Below are 23,921 nucleotides of genomic sequence, written 5' to 3'. Positions count from 1 at the left end.
GAACCAAGGGGACCAAAAAGTAAAGAAAGCAGTCTTAGAGTTCATATTTTCCAGCTCTGAGCAGAAACTAGGATGGAATTGATTAGGCTTAGGCTCAAGTAAAGAATATAGAAGTAAGATAAGGTAATTGTTTTCTACTATGTGAAAGAGAACAGAGATCACTTGTTTTCTGCAGATGCTGAGGACAGAATAAGTGGGAACCGCTTCTCATTTTAATAAGGTGCAATTCAGGCTTTATGCAACACTCAGAAATGTCTGCAAACATGGATATGTCCCTCACTGAAGCTACTGTTTGATCTTAACACAGGCCTTGGACTTATGCAGAATACACTGCCAATGTCTTGGGGGAGAGGTGGCAAAGAAAGTGAGAAGGATGTCTAAGGCCAAGAGTGGCAGGAGCAAAGAAAGAAACTTAGAACCACAAGGGGGTGGGGGCAAGAAGTTGCAATGTTTAGCTCTTTGACTTCAGAGCCTTCATCAGTACAAGCAGTCAGAAGAATTCGCTCTTTTTCTTCTACTGTTTTGTAAGGACTAGAAATTATTATCTTCCATTATATGCACCGGAAGTTTTTCTAAAGGAGGAGGTGGAGGAGGACATGGGGAAAGGGCTTATAGTCTCATTAAACCAAATAATGTTTCAGTTTGCTGATTCTGCACTGTTATACAGGTACACATGCCCATGATTAAATTTTAACAGATGCATTTAAGTGAAAGTGAAAACGTTTAAAGTGCAGACCCAACCTGCTCCCTGCTGTTAATGGCTGGGAGAAAGAGGATTGTGTGTAACTGCATCCCCAAATAGCCCCCATCACTGCAGAAGAGTGCCATCATTTGCCATGGGTGAATGGAGGGCTCCACCACAGCAGAGACTCCAGTTTCACCCACACAGGCTGAAAACTGTGATTCTCCCACCAGTAATAGTAATCAAAAATCCCCCATACAAGGTATTTCAGGAGAGGGGGGCCAGTGGATTTGGATCTGGTTGATCCACAGTCCTCCAAATCCCCCTAAAGAGCTGATTCTCGGGGTCCTCTGCTTTGCCACCCTGGATCTGGCATAGTGGGAAATTAAAGAACTCACCCCCTGCCCCAGCAAGTTTGAGATGGAGGATTAAAGAGATTTCTTCTTGCTCAGCAGTTCTAGGAACTGATATCCCTGCTCTGTCCCCATCCCAATTATTCACCATCTATCTCAAGAGAGTAGAGTGCCTTCTAATACTTAGGGCCCTTTTTATGCTTGTGCAGAAGTCCCAGTGTTGACATGTCAACAAAGGTATTCAGCAACACACTGGAGAAATACACAATGAAGACAACAGTGGCTAGAGCAGCTAATGGGAAGCATGGGATGGTCCAAAGAGATAGCCAAGTGAAGTCAGTCCAAACAAGCAGAAAATAAACACACTTCCCAAAGAGTTCACCCAGCCCCAGGAAGTCTCATTAATGTTACACCCTTCCACAAAACAATGCCCCAAGCACACTGCTTTAATTGCCAAGGCAGATTTATTATAAAGAACTCTAGCCCTTTGTTAAGTGTTTTGCTGAAGCTTTCTCCCCTCAACCCACCCTAGAAATACGGTGAACTCCAAACATGGGTTAAAACCACATAGCTGTCTCACAGCATTCCTCCTATGCAGGAAGACTGGCTTCATGAACACGTCTACAATGATTTGGGGGAAAGGTGCTGGTGGCACTGTGGTCTAAACCACTGAGTTTCTTGGGCTTGCTGATTGGAAGGTCGGCAGTTCAAATCTGAGTGATGGGATGAGCTCCCATTGCTCTGTCCCAGCTTCTGCCAACCTAGCAGTTCAAAAGCATACCAGGGCAAGTAGATAAATAGGTACCGCTGCAGTGGAACAGTAAACAGCGTTTCTGTGCAATCTGGCATTCGTCATGGTCCTCTGTGTGCCAGTAGTGATTTAATCATGACCCAGAAAGCTGTGGACAAACACCGGCTCCCTCGGCCTGGAAAGGGGAATGAGCACCATACCCCATAGTTGCCTTTGACTGGACTTAACCGTCCAGGGTTTCTTTACCTTTACCTTACACAGGTCCTGTCTTTTCAACTATAGCTTCATTTCTCAATTACTATATGTGCACTGGTAAGCTAACGTGCATGGGTTTGGGAGGGGGTTGGTTTTTGCCTAAATGTGGGTACCCAGTCACCTGCAAACAGTGCCTGTTTGGACAATATGATGGAAGATTTACCTTCCGTTTACCTTCCCCGTTTACCTTCCCTGCCGGAGCGGTACCTATTTATCTACTTGTACTTCGGTGTGCTTTCAAACTGCTAGGTTGGCAGGAGCAGGGACCGGGCAATGGGAGCTCACTCCGTCGTGGGGATTCGAACCGCCGACCTTCTGATCAGCAAGTCCTAGGCTCTGTGGTTTAACCCACAGTGCCACCCCTGTCCCTAACAAAAGTATAAAACCTTGCTAAAGAAATTGTCTCTTTATTCAGCCTTTCTCAACCTATGGGTCCCCAGATGTTGTTGAACTACAACTCCCATCACCCCTAGCTAGCAAGGCCAGAGCTCAGGGATGATGGGAGTTGTAGCCCAACAACATCTGGGGACCCAAAGGTTGAGAACAGAGGGTGTACATCTCCACCCAGGACCTGACTAAATCTGAATTGGGACCATAATACAAAGCAAATGTCCCTCAAATGTTGAAGGATGTGGTATACTGAACTCTGTTGCTGAACACACAGGAATCACTCCAAGCAAAGCTTGACATGTTTCTGTTTAATTGACATTAACGCAACAGAACTTAAAAGCCCATCTATCTCAGAAGGATTTTAGTGTGCTTACCCTTTTCTGAAATGTGCCCATTGTTTGACTGTAAGTTGAACTTTTATCCATATAATGTTTGGTGCTCTTGTGTTTATCATTGTGCCTGGGCTCAGAGGTTGTAGTCACTGATGTTGATTTAGTGGATAAACATTGAACATCTCACCACATACCTGCATACCAGCCTGTATTAGTGAGTCCTTCTGCCTGAGAAAAATGACCCCTTGGCTAACCTCTGTTGGGTGAGGGATTCCTCCCCCTGCAACCTAGAATGCTCTCCAATATGCCCAAGATTCATGTCACAACATGCAGTTACTCCTAAGCTTTTCTCTCTCTAACATGTACTATGCACAGACTGCCTGGAGCTTGTTGATTTCTGTAGCCTCCGGCTGGTCATGAGAGGCTTCCGATAGCGGCCTTTGTTTTGCTTTTTTTGTAGGATGACACATCCATTTCCAGGCTTGCAAAGGCTGTTTCCTTTTTCAAAGAACAGATCGCGGACCAAGCCTAAATCCATCTGTGCTGAAAGCTCTGCTCAGAGTGTGAAATCAAGCCAGACATACCATCGCGTTAGCCTAGCTTTCTCTTAGACTGTCAAGCCTCTCTTGATAAGTCTCCTAAGAAAAATCAGAGCATCTGGGGTACAGCACGGATACTTGCCATGCTGAGGAGATGGAGAAGAATTCTGGATTTCTGCAACTTGGGTTCTTGAATTTCATGCCACCAAGTTGTGCTGGCATTCATTAACCAGAAGAACAATTACTGCAGGACCTGACATCGAAGGCAGAAAGAGACGGTGCCAGCCATGGACACCCCAGTCTGGAAAACGGTCAGAATTATCCCATCTCTTTCCTAACAAAACCCTCACAGAGTGTAGACATTGGTGTTAAAGGCTGGAGTTACTGCTCTCTGGATAGAAGGTAGATTGGGAGAGCTTTACAAAAAGATTGCAAATATGCATTGGATAGTGGATACCTACAGCCTAGTTAATGAAGAGCTTCAGTTAAGACTTAAAGCAAGGAACACAAACCAGAGCTGAAGTTATGAGCAAGTTTGAATCCATGTGCTTTGAGGAATTATTCAGTAAAAATCTGGACCTGCCGCTGACTCTGACTTTCAGCTGTGACAACTTTAGCTCCTTACAATTGCTACTAAAAATCAAAGCTAATGTTACCTGCAGTTCAGGTGACACACTGATTCTACCACTAAAGTGCTTACTAAATATATGAACATGATACCAAAAAAAAAAATCCACAGTCGCGCATAATGAACAATCAATGACAAGGATCACTTCTGCTCTGATGGTAAAGTTAATCAGACTTGGCAAGTGATGTGTGTACATGTCTCTATGCTGGGGATTTAGGAAAGTGGTCAAATCTGAATTTTGCTTTACACATCTCCTTCCGATATAAAAGAACGTCACCCTTTTGAAATCTAACTTTAGCACTTTCTTCTGATTGCTGCCTGCAAACGCCTTACACACTCCTTCCAATTATTTGCCCCATAATCCTTACCAAACTGATGAGCCAACAGGTGGAGGGGGCAGAGTTTATGTGCCGGCACCCACCTTCTCCTCCTCACTTTCACAGTGCTGAATCCAAAACTGCCCCATCAAACTTGCCTGCTACAGTATATTCCTTTATGCCAGCTAACATGGTGCTAGCAGGGTTATGGGTGCTGAATGACAGACCATCTCCTTTACATACCGAAGGAAAGATACGCCTGTCCCAATAAAAAGGAGAGAACACAGAAGCACACTGAACTGAAAATAGATTACTATGGGAACAGAAGAACGGTACAGAACATAATCCTTCAACAGCATATTCCTAACTTTCTTCAGATGTTTAATGCTTTCCCCAAATGCCCAGCTGGTTTTTTTAGCTGTCACCATTTTGCAACTCATTTTATAATCCCTGTATACTTCTAGCCCCTAGAATTTTTGTGATTAAACTAAATACACTTCTTCACTCACTTTCAAGCAGTTCTTCTGATTTCCCACTGACACTTCTCCCAACTTCCCTATTAAATCAGGGGAGGGGGAGAAAAAAGACAGATAAATAGTACCTGGTTCATTACGCTTCCAAAATCCATCTCGCTGCGCTGTTCTATCTCAAATTGCACCTCCAAGATGGTTACTACATCCAAGGGACAGGAAACTCTTGGCCTCACCTTAGTGAGCTTCTCCTTCTGCCATAGTGAAGCAAGAAGCAGCAATTGTTTGTGCAAAAGTTAGCCAGTGCAGATGCTGTTAGTCAAAGCTGGCAGAGAGGAGGAAGAAGTTACACAGTATTCTGTTGAAGATGGAGAGGAGCCAAGGTCTTGTTTTCAGACATCGGTGAAAGGGGAGGCAGACCTGCTTGTCTGGGGCTTTCTGGGGTGGTGAGCTTGGAAGAGCAGGGTGTGCAGTGTGATTAAGCAGAGAGGAAAAAGCTTTCAGACTCGAAAGGGATTTTCCTTCCCAATCTCCACCTTATTAGCACAGCCTCTCTTCCCCCCCACCCCACCCATCAATGCATCACTGTCCAAGTACAACATCACACACGCCCAAAAACAACACCACTAGCTGTGCGGGGCTCTTTTCCCCTCCTTCGGCTTTAAAGGGCATGGCATTCATAAGCTAGCCCATATGAAGAATCAGAGTGGGAGTCCAAGGGGCGGGGAGAGAATGGATTGTTTCTTGGAGGGGAGGGTGAAATAAAACATTGCAAATTCCTTATGCAAACGGGCTGCCCGTCTGAGTCTTATCAGCCTGTCCAGACACAGAGCTGGAAAATGGGGCATGTCTGCCATGCCATTCTTAATGGAGAGCAGGTGTCCTGGGGCCTTTCTCAGGAAAGCTATACCTCATGCTCCATCTTCGAAAATGACCCCTCCACAGAACTCATGCTGGCCTGGCTCACAAGCGCAGCTCACTAAGGTGGGCATGAGGGGGCAGAGTTCTGAGGCGAGAGAATCGATTGCACTGCTTTCAGTGTTTGGCTTGCTCCCTTTGGGAGTGGTAGGGCAGAAGGCAGGGAGACCAACAGTAGGTGGCACAACAGCCAATTCATTCTAGTTTTGACCCCATCCTCCCACCTTCCAAGTTCTACAAGGACAACCATGAGGCTAAGGAGGAAGGAGCTGACAGCCAGTGCCATGATCTGGACTGGTTGTAGGTAAGGAATCAGGCAGGTGGCAGGAGGGCAGACTGAGGTTGGTGCGGCAGTGCTCCATTGTCCCTAGTGGGTCAGCCTCCACTGACCACTTTAGACTGCAAGTGGGAGGATCACATTTGTTAATGCCCACCTGTGCTTAAAGATTTCTTGCAAGAAGAAAACCAACAATGCAGGAATTGGGTTGAGCTATAAGTTTTCCCCTACAGGGATTTTAATATGGGGAAACATTTTTAAATAAAGGACTCCCTGACTTACACTCTGGGGTGGCACTACTATTCAGGATCCGGCCGCTTCAGGCTGCTGCATTTGTAGGCAACCCAAAGACACCCCATATAAATAGTCCAGACAGCCCAACATCTTTGCAAGTGTGATCCAGTTCTCAGATAACATAGGAACAGAGTCAGACTGCTAGTCCATCCAGCTCAATATTGTCTACATTGGCTGGAAGTAGCTCTCCAGAGTTTCAAACAAGGAATTTTCCCAAGCCAGAGGTTGAACCTGGAACCTTCTGCATGCAAAGCAGATTCTCTCCCACTGAGCTCTGGCCCTTCCCCCAGACAAATCAATTTCTATAGAATGCTAGAGAGCAGTCACTTCCTAAAGTTCTGAAGTCCCACAGAATGCAATTGCTCTTACACACACGGAATACTGTGTCATAAATTGTGTTCAGCATAGTGCCCTGCTTCCATTAATCCTTTTACAACCAGCACAAGGAGTCTCAAGGAATGTTTAGACAAGACACTCACCATTTCCCAGTTTTGTTTACCTAGCTGTCCATGTCAGATCATACACAGAAGATGAGGGACAGGCCATGATGCGCCCTGCCTTAACTCGTAATTACTGGGTAAGGTTTTGGCTATTCCCTGACAATGCGGAGAACAGCAATTGAGAATGTGTGCAGAGTAAGGCCAAGTCTAAGGCTGTAGTCCTATACTCACTTACTATCATTGAATCCAATGGAACTTTTCTGAATAGCTATTAATAGAATTGTGCTGTAAGGCTGAAAAAGAGGAATACAAAAACTGCATTTCTCTTACTCAAGGACATAAACTTATATGTTACATGCAAACTTCACCAGCCCTTTTTTTGATTCCAGATTTATTTATTTCTATCTATTTATATTTCCATCTTTCTTCCAAGGAGCTTGAGGAAGCAAACAAAATTATTCCCTTCTCATTTCATCCTCACAACAGCCTTGTGAGGTTGGTCAGGCTGAGAGACAGTGGCTGGCCCAGGGTCACCCTTTGAGCTTCATGCTGAGTGGGGATTTGAACCCTGGTCTCCCAAGCTGCTTCTCCACCCACCCTCAATATTCTAGCAGTTGCAGGGGGGGGGAGGACTTGTGGCCCTCCACCTCCCATCAGCCCAGCCATGGTCAATGGTTAGAGATTATGGGTGTTACAGTCCAGTAACACCTAGAGGACCACACACAACCTTGGCTGACAAGGGTACACACCTATATTTGTACCCTGTGGAATGGAAGGGAATCAGCTGGAGAGGGGTGTTTTTGGACAGGAAAATGCCCAACAGGGAGATGAAAGATGTGCTCAGAATAGGCAGACTTGTGCACAAAGGCTGCATTTTACTTCTGATTCTGTGGGAGTATCAAGACCAACGACGTTTGTAAGAGAAATTTCTGGACCAGGCTCCACAGTGCCTATTAAGCAAGTATGAAATACCCACAGCCCTGCCCTTCTATTAGCCCATCCTTTCTCTCCTGAACCTCCCCCCGCCCCTTGCAGAATCCCCCGAGAGACACAGAGGAACTGACATTTTACATTCACTTACTCATGGCAGATGCTAGCATTCACCAGGTACAATTGCAACATCAACAAAATCCAGGCAGCGGGAAGGTTCCACTGAGCTCCTTTTAAACTGCCCAAACATTTGGGCAGCTGGACAGTTCCTTTAAGGGCAGTTCCTTGGAAGACAGCACAGGAACTGGTCCCTCCCTTACTTCTGGGATTAATTCTTCTCTCAGCCTTTTTAAAAAATTTCCATCAGCTCAAGGGGAGTCGCACTGCATGCATTATGATCCCCCCGCTCACACACCTCCCTGGCCAGAAGCCTATACCTCCCAAAACACAGTCGGCCCTTGATGAGTCAAGCTTTCCGGGTGCCTCCCCCTCTTCCCATCCCTACGCTGCAACTTTATTGCACATCTGGATCCAGTTGTGGCTTGCACATTAGGGGCATTTGTCTCGGAGATGGCTGCTTCTAAAAAGCTGGAGCCGCCAAATGTCTCAAACAAAAGAAGAAAGAGAGGGGAACATTTTAAAACCAAGTTAAGTCTGAAGGGATTTGCTGCCGTTCCCGGACTCGGCCATGTGAGCTTGCCGAAGATGGAAGCTTGGAAGGGGAGCCTGAACAATGCTGTGACCCTGCAGAGTGCCTGGCCACCACTGAATACTTTAGAGAATGAGAGGTGACATACCAGGATAAGCTCTTGGGGATGGAGAAAGCCAGAAAGTCTCAAGCGGTGTCCTTCCAAGACACTAATTGCCAAATGAATGGATATCCACAGGTCCTTCCCTTGTCGCCTGCTCTTCCACAGTTCTCCCTGCCTGTGCTTAGGCTGCTTCAGCTGTGCCCACCCCTTCCCTGCTTTTGCACAGAAGTGTGGCTGAACTGAAAGATGGTGCCTGTACTCTTCATGAATTGATTTCTTCAGTATGCAAAGTGTCCACCTGACTGCTGGCAATGGGAACCTTCTATATTATTTATACGATGTATGGACTGATGTTTGAAATCTTCCACTGTAGAGAGCAGTGCATTTCCTTTTTGGAAGACCTGGTGGATGGGTACTACACTTCCCCTCACATCATTGGCCAGAGAAGGCCATTGAATAGTGACTAACCTATCCAGCTGCAATCAACCAGCACCTCGATGTATCTCCTCATTCTGCTACCTCTCTTGGACCACAAAATCAGGGATGGGGAGAGTATCAAAGCAGGGCACAGTACACAGTTTCCAAAAAAGGACTGTGGTTCCTCCAGACTGTCACTATTATGCAGGAGGGATACAAGCACATATTAGAACCGTAGGTTTCTGCAGTTAAACTGGATTAAAGGGCTTTGTTGCCCCAGCCCAACGAATCCACTTTTAAAAAAGAATCAGATTTTTTTGCCATTTACAAAGTTATGGGGAAATGCATCGAAAAGTCTGGGGTGTCTGAATAACAGGAAGACATATAAACACCCCACTAGCAAATCAGAATGAATGCTCAATAAAGATTGGATATAATCTAACATCCAGACAGGCATTGTGCAAGCAAATTAGGTGCTCAATAAACAGGTCATCTGGAAAGGCGATGCTCAATGCTTGATGAGTCAATCTTTGACCTGGTTTTTTTCCTCTCCTCCCCCCTCCTTAGTGCCTCACCCTCCTGTGGGCATCTGAGCAGACATCCTCATATCTTCTGGAGCTCTTTCCTTCCCCTTGCTCACACACAGTGCTATTTTTCTTGAAAAAGAGGTGCTGAAGGTCAACATGAGCGCCTCCCTTGTTCTCTTATACTGGCAATGGCACCCACCTGATTGGTGCCAGAACTGAGCTCTGGCAAGTTCCAGCTGGGGGGAAAAGCCCTGCTCACACAGCTGATAATATCCAAGATCTTGTTGTTGTTTCTTCTTGTTGTTCTGTTAATGAACTTATTAGATCACCATTTATTTATTTTATTCCTCAATATTCAATATTCTCCTTCGCATTCCTCCTCTGTCTCATGTTGTCATTTGACCATCGGTCATGTGATCCCAAGAACTTCTGTTTATGTCTATCGGCTTTCATCTGCTTCCTTCGCACACTCTGCAACATCATCACTTACCTCTGTACTTCCTTTCTCGCTTGTCTGTTTTGCTCTGTTGTGTTGATCATGCTTTCTTTTTCTTCTGTCATCCTGTTTACTCCAAATGTTTGTTATCTCTACCCTTCATTCTGCTGAAGGTCTATAGTGTAAAGATCATTCTTCTCCTGAATACTTTTACTGCAGTTTTATGTTTTCTTCAGCTCTGTCCTTGGCTAAGCAATTAAAATTTTCTTCTCATATACATTTCTCATCCCCTACTCTTTCCTTTTTGTAAACTTTACTTCTTCAACCTGCCACCCATGCTCTTCTTTCTTTTGTCCACTAGCTTTTAGTGAATTTTCTTTGGACAAGACTTTTTTCTATCTGCCCTTCATTCTGAACATCTTCTGCATTGCTTTTTTCTGCCATTTCTTCCATATCATTAAGATGCTGATTCCTTTGCTTCTTTTTCTCTAACTTATCTGATTTGTTTCCATTTAAATCCATGCTAATACTAATCCTCTTGACCAAGTTCCCATGTAAAATTCTATTACCCTTTTGTACTTTCCTTCTAGGTTCTATTCTACATTTGCCATGTTTCTGTCTTCCGGTTCTTCCTTTAACTCTGCCCTTGTGGGCCTTTTTATTTTATTTTTAAAGTCTTTTCTTCCTTTGTTCTTATCTTATCTTATTGATAATCTTATTCTGTGGTTTACTTAGGAATAGACATGCCTAGGGTTGTTTTGCTACTTTCCTCTCTTTCACTTTCTCTTATAGATCCTTTTCAATCTGGTTTTGCTCTTTTCTGACGCATATTGCCAATTGCGTATCTCCTTTCAGCAAAATCTAAGAGTTAATATTCTGCACATCTAGTGCTGGGCTCATCTCCAATACAGTCTCTGATTCAGACAACCATTCATTTCTCCTTTCTATCTTACATTTTTCAGGCATTTTTTTCTCATGATTTTAATAACAACTTTCTCATCGCTCTTTTAAGGAGTTTTCCAATTGTTTGTTTTTTACAGTTTTTCCCCTTTACAGGAGTTCTTGAGAGATCAGTATTAGGCCCCCTTCTTTTTACATTATATATTCATTTTGTGTTCAACACCACCTTAAGAATGATGACCTACAACTTTTGTTACTTTAATTTTTCAACTCATCTCTTGCCCCAATCTTCTATTCTGGCCTACTCTGCCATCTCTCATAGAATGAATGCCCATTTTCTCCAACTTAATTGTGCTAAAACGGACCTTCTGGGTTTGGGTTTGATTTACTTTTCCAGTCTTGTACTTTTTTACATATTTGTCTTCTCCTCTTTTCTCTACATGTTTTTCCATAAATCCTTCATCGTACATGACCAAAGATGCTGCTCTCTGTCCACTGCTTGTATCTCCTTTCCCATACCATTGAGTTGCTATCCATCTGATACATGACTCCTCCCTCCATTTTAACATTTAAGAGGTTAATTTTGTTGGCTATTTGCAGTTTAGTAGTGCTGCAGAGAGCTTGCTGGGGAGACCAAGCATTAAAAAGGGACTCAAAAAGTACTTAAACAAGGTTTTAATAAGAAAAACAAAAAATCCATTTACACTAAATACATCAACAACAAACCAGACCCAACCACCAACCCATCCCCCAGGGTAATGGGAGAGCTAAGTGCTGCTCCTTATATGTTGTTGTTGTTTAGTCATTTAGTCATGTCCGAATCTTCGTGACCCCATGGACCAGAGCACGCCAGGCACTTCTGTCCTCCACTGCCTCCCACAGTTTGATCAAACTCATGCTGGTAGCTTCAAGAACACCATGCAACCATCTCATCCTCTGTCGTCCCCTTCTCCTTGTGCCCTCCATCTTTCCCAACATCAGGGTCTTTTCCAGGGACTCTTCTCATGAGGTGGCCAAAGTATTGGAGCCTCAGCTTCACGATCTGTCCTCCCAGTGAGCACTCAGGGCTGATTTCCTTCAGAATGGATACATTTGATCTTCTTGCAGTCCATGGGACTCTCAAGAGTCTCCTCCAGCACCATAATTCAAAAGCATCAATTCTTCGGCGATCAGCCTTCTTTATGGTCCAGTTCTCACTTCCATACATCACTACTGGGAAAACCATAGCTTTTACTATACGGACCTTTGTTGGCAAGGTGATGTCTCTACTTTTTAAGATGCTGTCTAGGCTCCTTATATACTACACCCAATTGCTGACACAGCTTAATCAATACAACTCAGCAGCACCTGCTATGTTTCACAGCTGTAAAGCTGGGTCTCGTTATTTTGCTCTGGCCCTTGCTCTGGCCCCTTAAAGACATACACATCGGGTGGAACAATGATGAACCTTTACATTTAAAGAAACAATTCAACACATTTAGATATGTTCAGTTTACCAAAACTCCCAATAATTCACCTGAATTTTGCAAATACCCTGCCTTCCCACCTAACCTATTTTCCATGCACTTAATAAATACATACCCGATACATCATTTGGAAATACATCTGTTCCCTAGATGTGTCTAGATGTGTCAAACAGTTTTCTGGATTGCAAAGAATGGTCAGATGCAGGGATGGCTGATTCCTCTTGCCTGGGTGGGACTGATTTTATTTTGCTCTAAGCAAAAGTAATATTTATATATTTAAAGCATTTGTACCTTGCCCCTCTTCAGCCATAAACACAAGCTGTGCCAGCAGGGATCAGAGAAAGCTTACAATGAGCTTCCAACAGCATTCAATATGGGTCAACGTTCCTCCCGCCATTTTTTTTACAACTGTGCAGCTCTTAAATTTAGGTTTCTCATTTGCTTCTTTGTCATTCAAGGTGTCTTCCTATCCAGAGCTACAACTGGCAGATAGTGAGATGTGCAGGTAACCAATGTGGTTCCCTCCGATCAGCTCTGACCAGCTATGATCGGCCCCATCCAACATGGCCCAATAGTCAGGGATGCTGGGAGTTGTAGTCCAACAACATCTGGAGGGAACCAGATTGGCCACTCCTGGTGTGACAGAAAAAAACATAAATGCTTTCCTCCAAGACTGGATTTTACTTTTTCCGTATCTGCCTATTCCAAGCTCTGATTTCTGACTAGATCAAGGTTCATGAACCAACTGAGACCTTTCAGATGGTTCGCAATTCTCGTCTGTGTTGCAATAGCCCTGTGAAAGTTACCAAGTTAAGACTTCTACTTTAGATAGCCACAGACAGGCAGAGCCTGCTGACTCAGACTGCATCCCTCTGACTCATTCTGCCAGTTGGCAAAAGAGTTGAAAGAAAGTTTAGTGGAGCTGCTGCTGAAAGTACACAGCAAAGGAATGATACAATTTGCAACCACTGTAAATGTCAACCAAAAAGCCGTGCAAAGCCATACAAGGGTATTGCCAACTGAAATGAAAACGCAGCCATGTACTTCCATCTCAGAGTGGCTTTTTACAAGCACTCTTCATCCTACACATGAAAAGGATGGCAACACCAAAGGGCATTATGAACTTATCCCTTTTTAAAAAAATGTGGCACAGAATTTATTTATCCTGCAACAGAATGGTGTACATCTGAAGTATGTGGTAGAAGCTCATGTGCTCTTTATGGATTAAGTTCTCTACTACTTATTATACAGTGACTCTCTAATTATACTATGGAAATTGCAATAAAAGTTCATTTAAACAGAAACCAGTTGTACACAGCCATGCCACAATAAACCTAAAGTGGAAGTTGCTGCTCTGGGTCTGGATCACTGATCAGAGCAAGACTACCTTACTTTGAGATTGTATGCTAGAATCCAGAATGTTTGTTTATTCGGCTTCACGCCCATCATAAAAACACAACACAACAAAACAAAACAAATAAAACATGCTAGATTTCTGACCAGCTCCAGAAGTAACAAATCTGGGAATTCTGTGGCAATCCTGTGTGAAGGCTGAACAACATAGGAAATGAAACAAAGTATACGGGTGTGGCCAGGGTCAATCATTCATTCCGTAATTACCTTCACACCATTGAAGGTATCTTATTAAAAAGGAAAAAAAGAAACACCCAAACACTTTCAACTTTAATATTTCGTAGTTCAATGATATGTAACTACGAATATATAAGAACATCAGAAGAACCTGCTGGATTAGGCCAAAGGAACATCTAATCCATCACCCTGTTCTCAGTGGCTCACCAGATGTTCGTGGGACACTGGCAAGCTCTATCTGAGCACAACAGCACTCTTCCCTCCTGTGGCTTCCAGAAATTTTTGTGACTACATATGTGTGTGCTGCTGCTGCTGTTAGACTTCAGGATTTTATTGAAGGTTATGCTTCTGCACCCAAATACAGTGGTACCTCGGGTTACAGACACTTCAGGTTATAGACGCTTCAGGTTACAGACTCCACTAACCCAGAAATAGTACCTCGGGTTAAGAACTTTGCTTCAGGATGAGAACAGAAATTGTGTGGCAGCAGCAGGAGGCCCCATTAGCTAAAGTGGTGCTTCAGGTTAAGAACAGTTTCAGGTTAAGAACGGACCTCTGGAGCGAATTAAGTTCTTAACCCGAGGTACCACTGTAACTGCCTTACATAAACGTAGGTATGCTAGATAAATCAATCAATCCCTGAACAGAGCAGCTGCTACAGCATATTGCTCATTACGCATTCCATCAGATCTAAGCTGAACCCTTACTATCCTGATGGACAGCAGTCAGGCCAACTGGCATACAGGACCAGCAAGATAATGCACACCATGGATCAGCTGACAAAGACACTACGTAATCCACCAGAGTCACTTGTCAAATTCAGCTTGAGATGACACTAATGATTAGAAACCCACTGTCATCCACCCCTCACCCCTCACCCCACCCCAAACCCTTTCCTTACAATGAAAGCTATTCCCATTTGCTACATCCCACAATGCTTCCCAGTTTTAGACAGGTGCTGCTTCACTCTCTGGAGCTGCTGCCTGGAGAAGTCTTGCATGATGTTCTGAATTGTGCTAGCGTTGCTTCCATGTGCCTTGCCGCTGATGAAGTGAGCAAAAAGGAAGTGAGTGTCCAGGGACAGGCGCACACTCCATTTTTCCAAGCAGCGACAACATTCCTGAGATTCCAACAGCTTCTTTCCAGGCTCTGTCAACTACATTTCATTGGGGAAACATTAAAAATTTATAGCTAAAAAAAATAATAGAAGCACGCAGAAATCCTGGGAAATATTGAGTACAAAAGATTTGCACAGAAAAACGATGTAATGCATTGCTTGAGCCCCAAACAATACAAACACAAACACAGCACAACAAGAAAGCCCCAAATTCATGAACAAAAAAGGTAATTTTCAGGAACACTATCATTCCCACATGCAAAGTTACAGCTGGGTTTTGTTAGCAATGTTTGATAGTAACTCTGTAGGGGATGATTTGTGCAGAGAAAATGCTCAAAGTGATGCAGCTAAGGGATGAGTTCAAGTAACATCTGCACTTCTCCATGAGCGGAGTTATGCTAAGTATGTATTTGCTTAATTTACATTATACATGCAGGCTACAGAATCCCCCTTTTTCACTGCCCAGACATATTAAACTTTTAGCACTGGCTACACCCACTTGATATACATGTCTTGAGGGCCAGTGGCGAGATGGCACCTCAGTCTCCTCTTGTGCAACCTGCAATCTTGTTGGAATCTTGAGAATGCTAACTTCATTAAAAATTATGTGAGAGGCAGACAAAAATGCAAATACAAAATAAGCTCAAGCTTTCCATGGCTTCCTAAGGGCATATCAACACACGGCATTTTGTCAGGGCTTGAACGAGTTGACTAAGTACACCTCATCACCACAAAACCTGCAGGTGAACACAGAAAGAGCAGGAACCAAAGGCGCTGCTTATATAAAGTGAAATACTGGAGGAAATCTCCACACCATATGGCACCTCCACCCCTTATTTTTCCTATTTTTATCCTAGATCCCCTCCAAACAACCTTTTAATTGTGCATCCATCATAATCTCTACTCATGAAGGCACGAGGACCGTTATATACAATACTGCTTTCCATATCGTTTGAGCCTGAAAATGTTTTGGGGCAGACGTACTGCTCCATTTCCAATCAATCCCATAATTTGCTGCTGAAATCCTGTAACATTTTATGCTACAAATGCTTGGGGCGGTGGTCCACTTTTATTGCACTGTAGTGCAAGAGGGCCCTTCCATACACTAATGATTGTAATGACTACTGTTGGGGAAGCATCACAGAACAACTAATAAACTGAGATGATGTGTGGACAGCCCAGTGTAAATTCAGCACTAATGCACCATTATTGTATCAATGGCAAAGTGCTGAATACTCCTGCAAAAAAACACAAGTCTGGAGAGGCTCCTAGTGTGCTATTCAGCTAATCATCCCATCAGCACAAGGGTTTACACTTGAGCAATGGAACTCCCCACCCACCCACTAAATCTGTTCTAGGGGTTCCCCCAACCCTCCAGAGCAGATCTGGGGAAGATGCAGGGCACACACACACAGTGAAGAGAGGGGGGATGTTCTGTTGCACAAGCATAAATCACTGCGCTGAAGGAATGTGCTTGCGGGATACTGCCCCTAATGCCAAATTAGCTTTGTGTGAAGCTCTTTGTGGGGGATGCTCTAAACTCATTCTGGCCAAAGTGAGGACAATCCAGGCAGCTGGAAGATCTTGAAAAGGAACACTCATTAGGCTGATACTGGGCATGTTTTGATACTGGCAAAAGGGAAAGGAAGATCTCCTCACGTCAGGCTAGGGAATAGAAGCACAATTGCTTTTCTTCTTCCTTTCATGAGCAGCAGAGATTCATGAGCAGCAACTGTAGCCCCAAGCTGCTAAAGGCAGGTGTTCCAAAGTTGCCCTCATAGCTGGAAAGCAATGACACATCCCAGAAGCATCTCTCCCTAGCCTCGTAGGAGGAAAGCATCGCCTCTGATCCAGACAGTGTGACACAAAACCTACTTCCTGTTCCCAGCCATTTCTCAAGAACCAAGCCAAATAATATGTCTATAGAGTGAGTGGGCGGCAAGAGAATGACTAGAGTTAGAGGTGGGGCTTTTCTGAAAAGTTGTAGCAAGAGCAGAAGACTGGGGGGCAGCAAGCTGGATTCCCATAAACTGTCAAATGGAGATAGACTCTCTGACTACTCCAGCTTCCAGATGGAAGAGGCCTTGCATAGCGCTCAGTGGGGGGAGGGAAGGGAAAAAGGAGTTACTCGTGGTCTATGTGGAAAAGTCCTGGGTTGGAGAGGCAGTGGCAGCCACCAACTTGGAATGGGTTTAAAAGAGGATTTGACAAATTCATGGAGAACAAGGTTACCATTTGCCATGATGGCTGTGTTCTACCTTCATTGACTGAGGAACTGTGCTGGGAATTCAAGTTACTGGGAATCACAGGGCAGGGGAGTGCTGTTGTGCTCAGGTTCTGCTTTCTGGCTTCCCATGAACATCTGGTTGGCCCCTGTGAGAACAGAGCAGTTACTGAAGCGGTTCTAATGCTCCCCAGAAGGAATCCCTCTGCAGCAGAAGCATGCCCATTCATTCTACATTCCTGAGTGCAGTGAATTGTTAAAATCTCTAGACCAGATGGTGAAGAATAGGGGGTTTCCACTCTAGCTCCTGGTGGAAGAAGCCCTGGGGAGGAAAAATTCTATCGGGTAACGCTACCACTGAGAGATGTCACAAGGCCTGAGAATTTAGGCAAGGACCTGAGGATGGAGTCATTTATAGCACTTCTTTGCATTTCCAGGTGCCATGCTGCCCACTGCCCTGCAGGCCACCACTGACCAAAGACCACTTGTGACAACCTTGTGTGGTTCAAATCAGCCCCAAACTTTCTTGATGACAAATGCAAGAGGTTTGGTAAAGGCACTGGATTACAACCGATATCAACCAGCCTGACTGCTCCTGGGGAGTGGACCTGTGTGGAGTCCTCTGTGGACCCAGTCAGGCCCGCCCCTTGCCCCCCAGAGTGAGCCTGCCTGCCATTGACCCAATTTGGTAGGCTGGCTAAATCTAAACTATCCAACTGGAGGCAGAGCTCAGGAGTCATTGCTGCAGCTGCTATGGCAGCTGACTAAGCAGCCCACTGCTTCAGGTAAGTGGTATTGTTATAGCAACTGATGCGATGTTGGGAAATTATTAGGCCCCTTTCCCCATCATCAGATGAAGTATATCTCAACCACACTTTTGTGTAAATCTAATACAGGACCTTCTTGGCTGCCAGTACTACTGATGCCATATTCTGCCTGTGCAAAATAGAGAGGAGAAAGGAGAAACTTTGCTATAGTTGGAAGTGGGAGGTATGCCTTCAAGTTTTCAAAATCTGGGTAAATATGCATCCCAATGAGTGGAAGAGAGTTCTGCCACCAGCAAAAAAAAATTAATTAAAAATCAAACTGGATGTAGGAACCCTGCAGAGACAAAGTGCAGAGGTAAACAGTGTGCCTGCCATCTACTTGCTGTTCTTAATGTGAGCTGCCACAAGATGAAGGTGTTCTAAGTAAGTTTCCAAAGTGGAGCCGGGGGGGGGGCAGGCTCCAGCCTTGCTCTCTGAGTTAAAAGATAGAACATTCCCTGGATACCTTGCTGTATTTTTTAAAAAAAAAACACCCACATGTTTTGGATTCCCAAGAACAAGAGAGCGGGTGTGTCTGTGCTGGAAGGTGATAGAAAGGCAGCACAAATACTCTTAATACCATCAAGTTAAGAAGAGGCATAGATACAGGCCACGCCAAGAGGAAAACCCTAAGTTGCTCCTCACTCTCCTCCTGCTCTCGGGTTTGCCCAGGTCTGCCCAGATCCCCGGAGCAACTGTCCTGAGAACACAATGTTCAGGCTTAACCAAGTCTTGGCTCCCAGACTCCTCTGGCTGCTGTCCAACAGCCTGTTTAATAATGTACACATGCCCATTAACTTAGATTTCTGAAGAAGGGAAAAACACCACACTAGTTTGCAATAACAAGTTGCTTGTGGCTCAGTAACCTAACAGACAGATACTCTGTCACTGTAAATGGACAGAGTGAAGAAGTGTAAGATAGGGATCCGAGCATAACAGTCAAAAGTGGAATACTAGGATCCATAGTATTTGTAGGGAACACTAAAATATCTACTGTCCCCTCAAGGATCACAACATTCTCAACAAAACATAAATAATAGATTGTAAGTACAGTGGACGCTCAGGTTGCGAACATGATCCGTGTGGGATGCACGTTCGCAACCCGCAGTGTTCGCAACCCGCGTCTGCGCATGCGCAGATTGTGATTTGGCCTTCTGCGCATGCGCAACTGCCGAAACCCAGAAGTAACCCGTTCTGGTACTTCCGTGTTTCAGCAGTCCGCAACCCGAAAAAATGCAACCTGAAACGGACACAACATGAGGTATGACTGTAAAATGCAGTAGCTGGGTTAGCATATCACGATAAACCATGGTTTGTTAAAATAGGAATGAACCTTGGCAAGCCTGGGGCCTGTGAACTTTCTCCACATTGGTCTTCCAGCACAGCTGCAAAAAAGAGTTTGGAAGAAATTGTTTCTGGGGTTTTTTATTAACTCACAGCTTCTTGTTTTATTTGAACCTGGCAGACCATGGTTAGTTACTCTGGTATGTTTAAAACAAGCTAATTTAAAACCATGGCTTATGAAGCTTGCTTGCTTCAACAAAACATAGCAAGGATTAAGCACAGTTTGAGATAAAGGTAAAGTACAATTAATGAAGCTTCCAATCTCCTTCTCATGTCCATGCTAGAGGACAGGAGAATGTGCAAGTCCTGTTCATCTAGGCTCCTTCTCATCATGATAAACTATAGTATGGATGCAATCAGTGAAGGAGAGGTATAGAATGGGGAAACAGCATGGCTACACACAGAGAAAAGGTTTGTATAAAGTGTAGGGGTGTCATGAGGAGTCAAATACACAAGTACCCACTGCTACTGCCTCAACCATCTTCCCTATTCCTTGCCCTCCTAGGGACCTGTGAAACCTACCCGAGAAGAGAAGGAAGAAGTGGCAACTGCAGGTGCTCAGAGCAGAATGTCTTATTATGCCAAGAAGGGGCTGGGACTGCACATCCCAGAGTCCCCAGCAGGAATATGATGCTATTCACATTAATTTCCACTAACAAAGGGCCTCAAAATTTTCCAGTGCTATATTAGCACATTGTCTGTATGTTGATCCTGCCAGCTAAAAAAAGAGCACTGGCAACCTTGAGCTTTCTGTTTCAAGGAAGAGCTGTTTCTGAATGACTCCAGGTCATTTAATATTTATTTTTTTCCATTTTTCCCTTGCAGCAGTTTACATAAGTGGCCGCTCTTGGCTATCAATAGATATTACATAACCAGGATGGGATCTTGCCACAATGCTTGCAAGTCAGTTACTATTGTTCTTCGTCTTCTTGCTGTGCTGCTAAAATTTATATTGTTTTACTTTCTTATAGCAATATAAGTTTGGTTGTTATTTGTTTCACTATGATAATTATTTCTCTCTGCTACTTTAATTTTTAAAAAACTTTTTTCATCTAGAGTCTGACTTATATGAGGCAACTGAGGCAAGGATTTTTTCTGTATATGACCAAAGGCTGCCAGGCAACTGCTGTACAATATAGATAAGCGGATATTTGCCTTCCAAAACAGAAGTTACCGTATTTTTTGCTCTATAAGACACACCCGACCATAAGATGCACCTAGTTTTTAGAGGAGGAAAACAAGAAACAAGAAAGCAACGCAAAGCCTCTTGAGCGAAGAGGCAGGAGCACTCCGGCTGCACTCAAGAGGCTTTGCGTAGCTATCCCTGAAGCCAGAAGAGCAAGAGGGATCACTGCGCAATGATCCCTCTTGCTCTTCTGGCTTCAGCGATAGCTGTGCAGCCTTCATTCGCTCCATAAAATGCACACACATTTCCCCTTACTTTTTAGGAGCGGGAAAGTGCATCTTATAGAGCAAAAAATATGATAATAACTGCACAATAAATTAGATCCTATAGTTAGGTCCTATAGTTAGGAATAGTGTATTTTTTACACATAAATTATGTGGTAGACACCCCTCAAGCAGATTGGCTGAGCTGCAGTGGCGGCACAGAAGTCTCAGACACACTTCATAGAAAGAAGCTATCAGAATGGTGGTGGGTGGATGTGTTTTGCCTCCCACCCCCAATACAGTTTCAGCCCACCCTTTCCCCAAGGAGCTCATAATTGGTCCATGTGATGCCACTCTTAATGTTATCCTCACAACAACCTTTTGAGGTAGGCTAGGCTGAGAGATACTGACTGATCTAAGATCACCTGGTGAGCTTCATGGCTGAGTTGGAACCTGAAATTCCCTGGTCCTAGTACAAAACTCTTAATGTCTAACTAGCCCATGTAGTGTCTTCCATATATTGTTGAAACACAACTGCCATCAGTCCCAGTCAGCATGCTCAACAGTCATGATGGCTATCTACGCAACCAATACAGAACACTGACTTCCTTAGATAAAGACAGACAGTTGGACTGCAAGTTGTATAGATGCAATGATAGGAAAAAGCACCACTAGATTCTTTGTTGTATATGTTGTCCTTTGTTTGAATTTGTGGCCTGGTACAGTATACGTAAAATTGGAGGAGATGGGGAAGGAGAAGAAAAATGTGTTTGCACTTTGGATTCAGAGCAAGCCAACACCCTTCATAGTTCTTCATTACATGAGCCATGAAAACAGAATGCATTTTGTTTCACTGACCTTTGCAAATCCTCAAACACGTGAGCATCCCTGATGGTCCCAGAAGGGGAATGCATGGGGCAGAGTTCGCCTCTTCCCATGCTCTTTCCACCCTGGAATCTGGGAAGAAACAAATCTCTAGTGGCAGATGGATGCAGACCAATGCAAGAAGCATCTTCAACCTCCTCTTAAATGCTCATTCAAGCTTCTCTCTCCCCCTTCCCCTCCCTCTGGTCCCTGAAGCTAAACGTCCAGGAGGAAAGCTATACAGGGTGGAGCAGGAAAACTTTTGAAACAAATTGCTGCTGTTGAATTCTCACTTCCAGGTTAATAGATTAGACATTAAACATTGGCTTCTGGAGCCATGTGTTCAGGAGGAAGAGAACCGTCTCACAAACCCAGATTTGTATTACAGCACCAAAACTAACAGCAGCAGCTTATTTACCGGAAAGGTGCCTATGAATTACTAAGAAAGATGAACCAAAAACAGTGTGAGTTTGTATAGGTGCCACCATCACAGCCAACCATGCTCTAAAGCTAAATGACCACTAGAGGACTTAAACCAGCATATAGCCCAGCAATCACAAGAGCCTCTCCATTTTTTGGAGCAAAGGACAGTGCCTACATAGAACTTTAGCCGACCAAAATTGCACCAGCAGAATCACCCCCAGCCAATGAACGCTTCCTTCGCATTATCTGTTTCAAAAGGAAGGAATTGTGCAGTTAGTAAATCCAACTTTAGTGTGATCAGATGAAAGAGTGCCACCTACTGATGCAGATCCTAACAGAGAATAGCTGATCTTGATTTAAACTGGGGACAAATTGAAGCTCTTGCTGGCTTGCTTGGAAGTAAAAGTATGTAAGAGGCACTTTGGAGGCAATTTTTTATAGGTTTGGTGGGGGTCGTTATGTTATTTACATCAAACGATGTCCTTTCAATGAGGTCAAACTCCCGTTTCAAGCTCCCGTTGAAAAAAGTGCAACCAGTTAATCATACTGATCAGTCAGTGAAATCTTGCAACCCTGCACATCTGCAGCAGGGTGTGTGTGACAGCACTGGCCATGCACTCTGTACAAGAACCAGCTGTCATTTCCCCAGTTGGGAAACTATCTATTTCTCCCTGCTTTGTAGCATTAAAACAACAGGCTGGAAAGCTGCCAGATGTGTGGGCAGCTCTTAGTGTCTGAAGTGGCAGGGCATTCCACCATGATCCCCTCCCTTAAAAGAAAAATCAATTTTCCTTCTAGCTACAGAGCTGAATTTTCCTTGGTTGTATAATCTCCTGGCCAAATGTACTTTGTTTGAGGGCACAGTATGGAAGTCTTTTTTCATGGTGTATTTGTCAAAGACTGAGCAAAAGACCATGCCCTGCAGTGCTGGAAACTCCTCTCTCTTTTTGCCCCTGCCCCCTGCATCTCTGCCTGTTGCAGCCCAAGGGTCAGAGTCAGAGCTCCAAAGTTTTTTGCAGCTGGAGGACTGGGTAGGAATAAAAGCAGCCGAGGAAGAGGGGATTTCACTCAAAAGCCACAGGCAGTCTCATGAGCTGGTTTCTCACAGAAATATAGGAAGCTGCTTTATACTGAGTTGGGCTATTTATCCATCAAGGCCAATAATATCAGCACTGACTTGGCAGCGGCTCTCCAGGCTTTCAGACAGGATATACATACATACATAATTATATTTGTATGCCACCTTTCCTAGTTAAAACCATGCTCAAGGCAGTTTACAACACACACACAAAATACATTCCTTTTGTGTGTGTTTTTACCAATGTGCAAGAGCAAATCCAGCCATCAAATCCCACACAAAAATAACTGTGGTGTAACAGTCCCTATCACCACTTTTTCTTTTTGGCAGTGTTTTATGAATGCACATATTCACATGAGGGAGGAAGAGAAGGAGGAAATGAACTGATGGGCTTATCAAAATACATATCTTTCAGCTCTTGAGTTAATTGTAGAAATTTCTCCTACAACAAAATTCAGGGAAAGTGGAACATACACATGGCAAAGACAACCCACAGAACAATAAAGTAAGAGGGGAAGGGGTAGAATCCTGTGCAATTTTAGCTTGGAGGCTTTCAGAAACATTCATCCTTATTCCTTCTATGTTTGCTTACTATAAGAGGGAGCAATGCATTCAGAAACACAGTTCAGAAATGCAACATTTCTGTACCACTATAAAACGTTCATCCTAATGATAAGTATACACAGGAACGTATTCCTAGAAAAGTGGGGGGTTGTAACACAATTTACAGGATGAGGGATACTCCCTCTGCAGGCCCATAAATTAGACCACATTCCTCAAGCCCAAGGGTTCTGCACATTTTAAGAGGGCTATAGGAGGAACAATATTCCCTCTGTTGGGTCACGCTCTGCCTGTGTGTTTATGCAGCTGAGGGTCTGCTCCATTACCTGTTTATACTAGCATTTGCCTAGTGATCTCTCTTTCCCCACCCTTCTGCCCCTTAATCCTTCTCATTGCCAAGGTTCTGCTCAGCCATAATCCCCCCACCCTTGTAGTTTCAGATGGATCAAGT

General features: G+C 44.1%; 1 protein-coding gene across 19 annotated transcripts in view; it reads right to left on the bottom strand.

Moving 5' to 3' along the window:
* The window catches only part of TNS1 (tensin 1), a 325,194-nt gene that overhangs the window by 159,975 nt on the left and 141,298 nt on the right, over positions 1–23,921 (bottom strand). For 3 of the 19 annotated variants that reach the window (XM_081196837.1, XM_081196838.1, XM_081196839.1), the window contains exon 1: positions 4,849–5,230. The exons of 14 other annotated variants lie outside the window; for them this stretch is intronic. In XM_081196837.1, the coding sequence (XP_081052963.1) occupies positions 4,849–4,875 (27 nt within the window). In that variant the 5' untranslated portion in view covers positions 4,876–5,230. Of the gene's footprint in view, positions 1–4,351; positions 4,412–4,848; positions 5,231–23,921 lie in introns of those variants that run through there. 2 more of the 19 variants (XM_081196844.1, XM_081196836.1) reach the window with 2 other exon arrangements.

This window comes from Podarcis bocagei (genome assembly GCF_964188305.1).
Source record: "Podarcis bocagei genome assembly, chromosome: 1".
Classification (NCBI taxonomy): Eukaryota; Metazoa; Chordata; class Lepidosauria; order Squamata; family Lacertidae; genus Podarcis; species Podarcis bocagei.
This window is presented reverse-complemented; position numbering and strand designations above follow the sequence as displayed.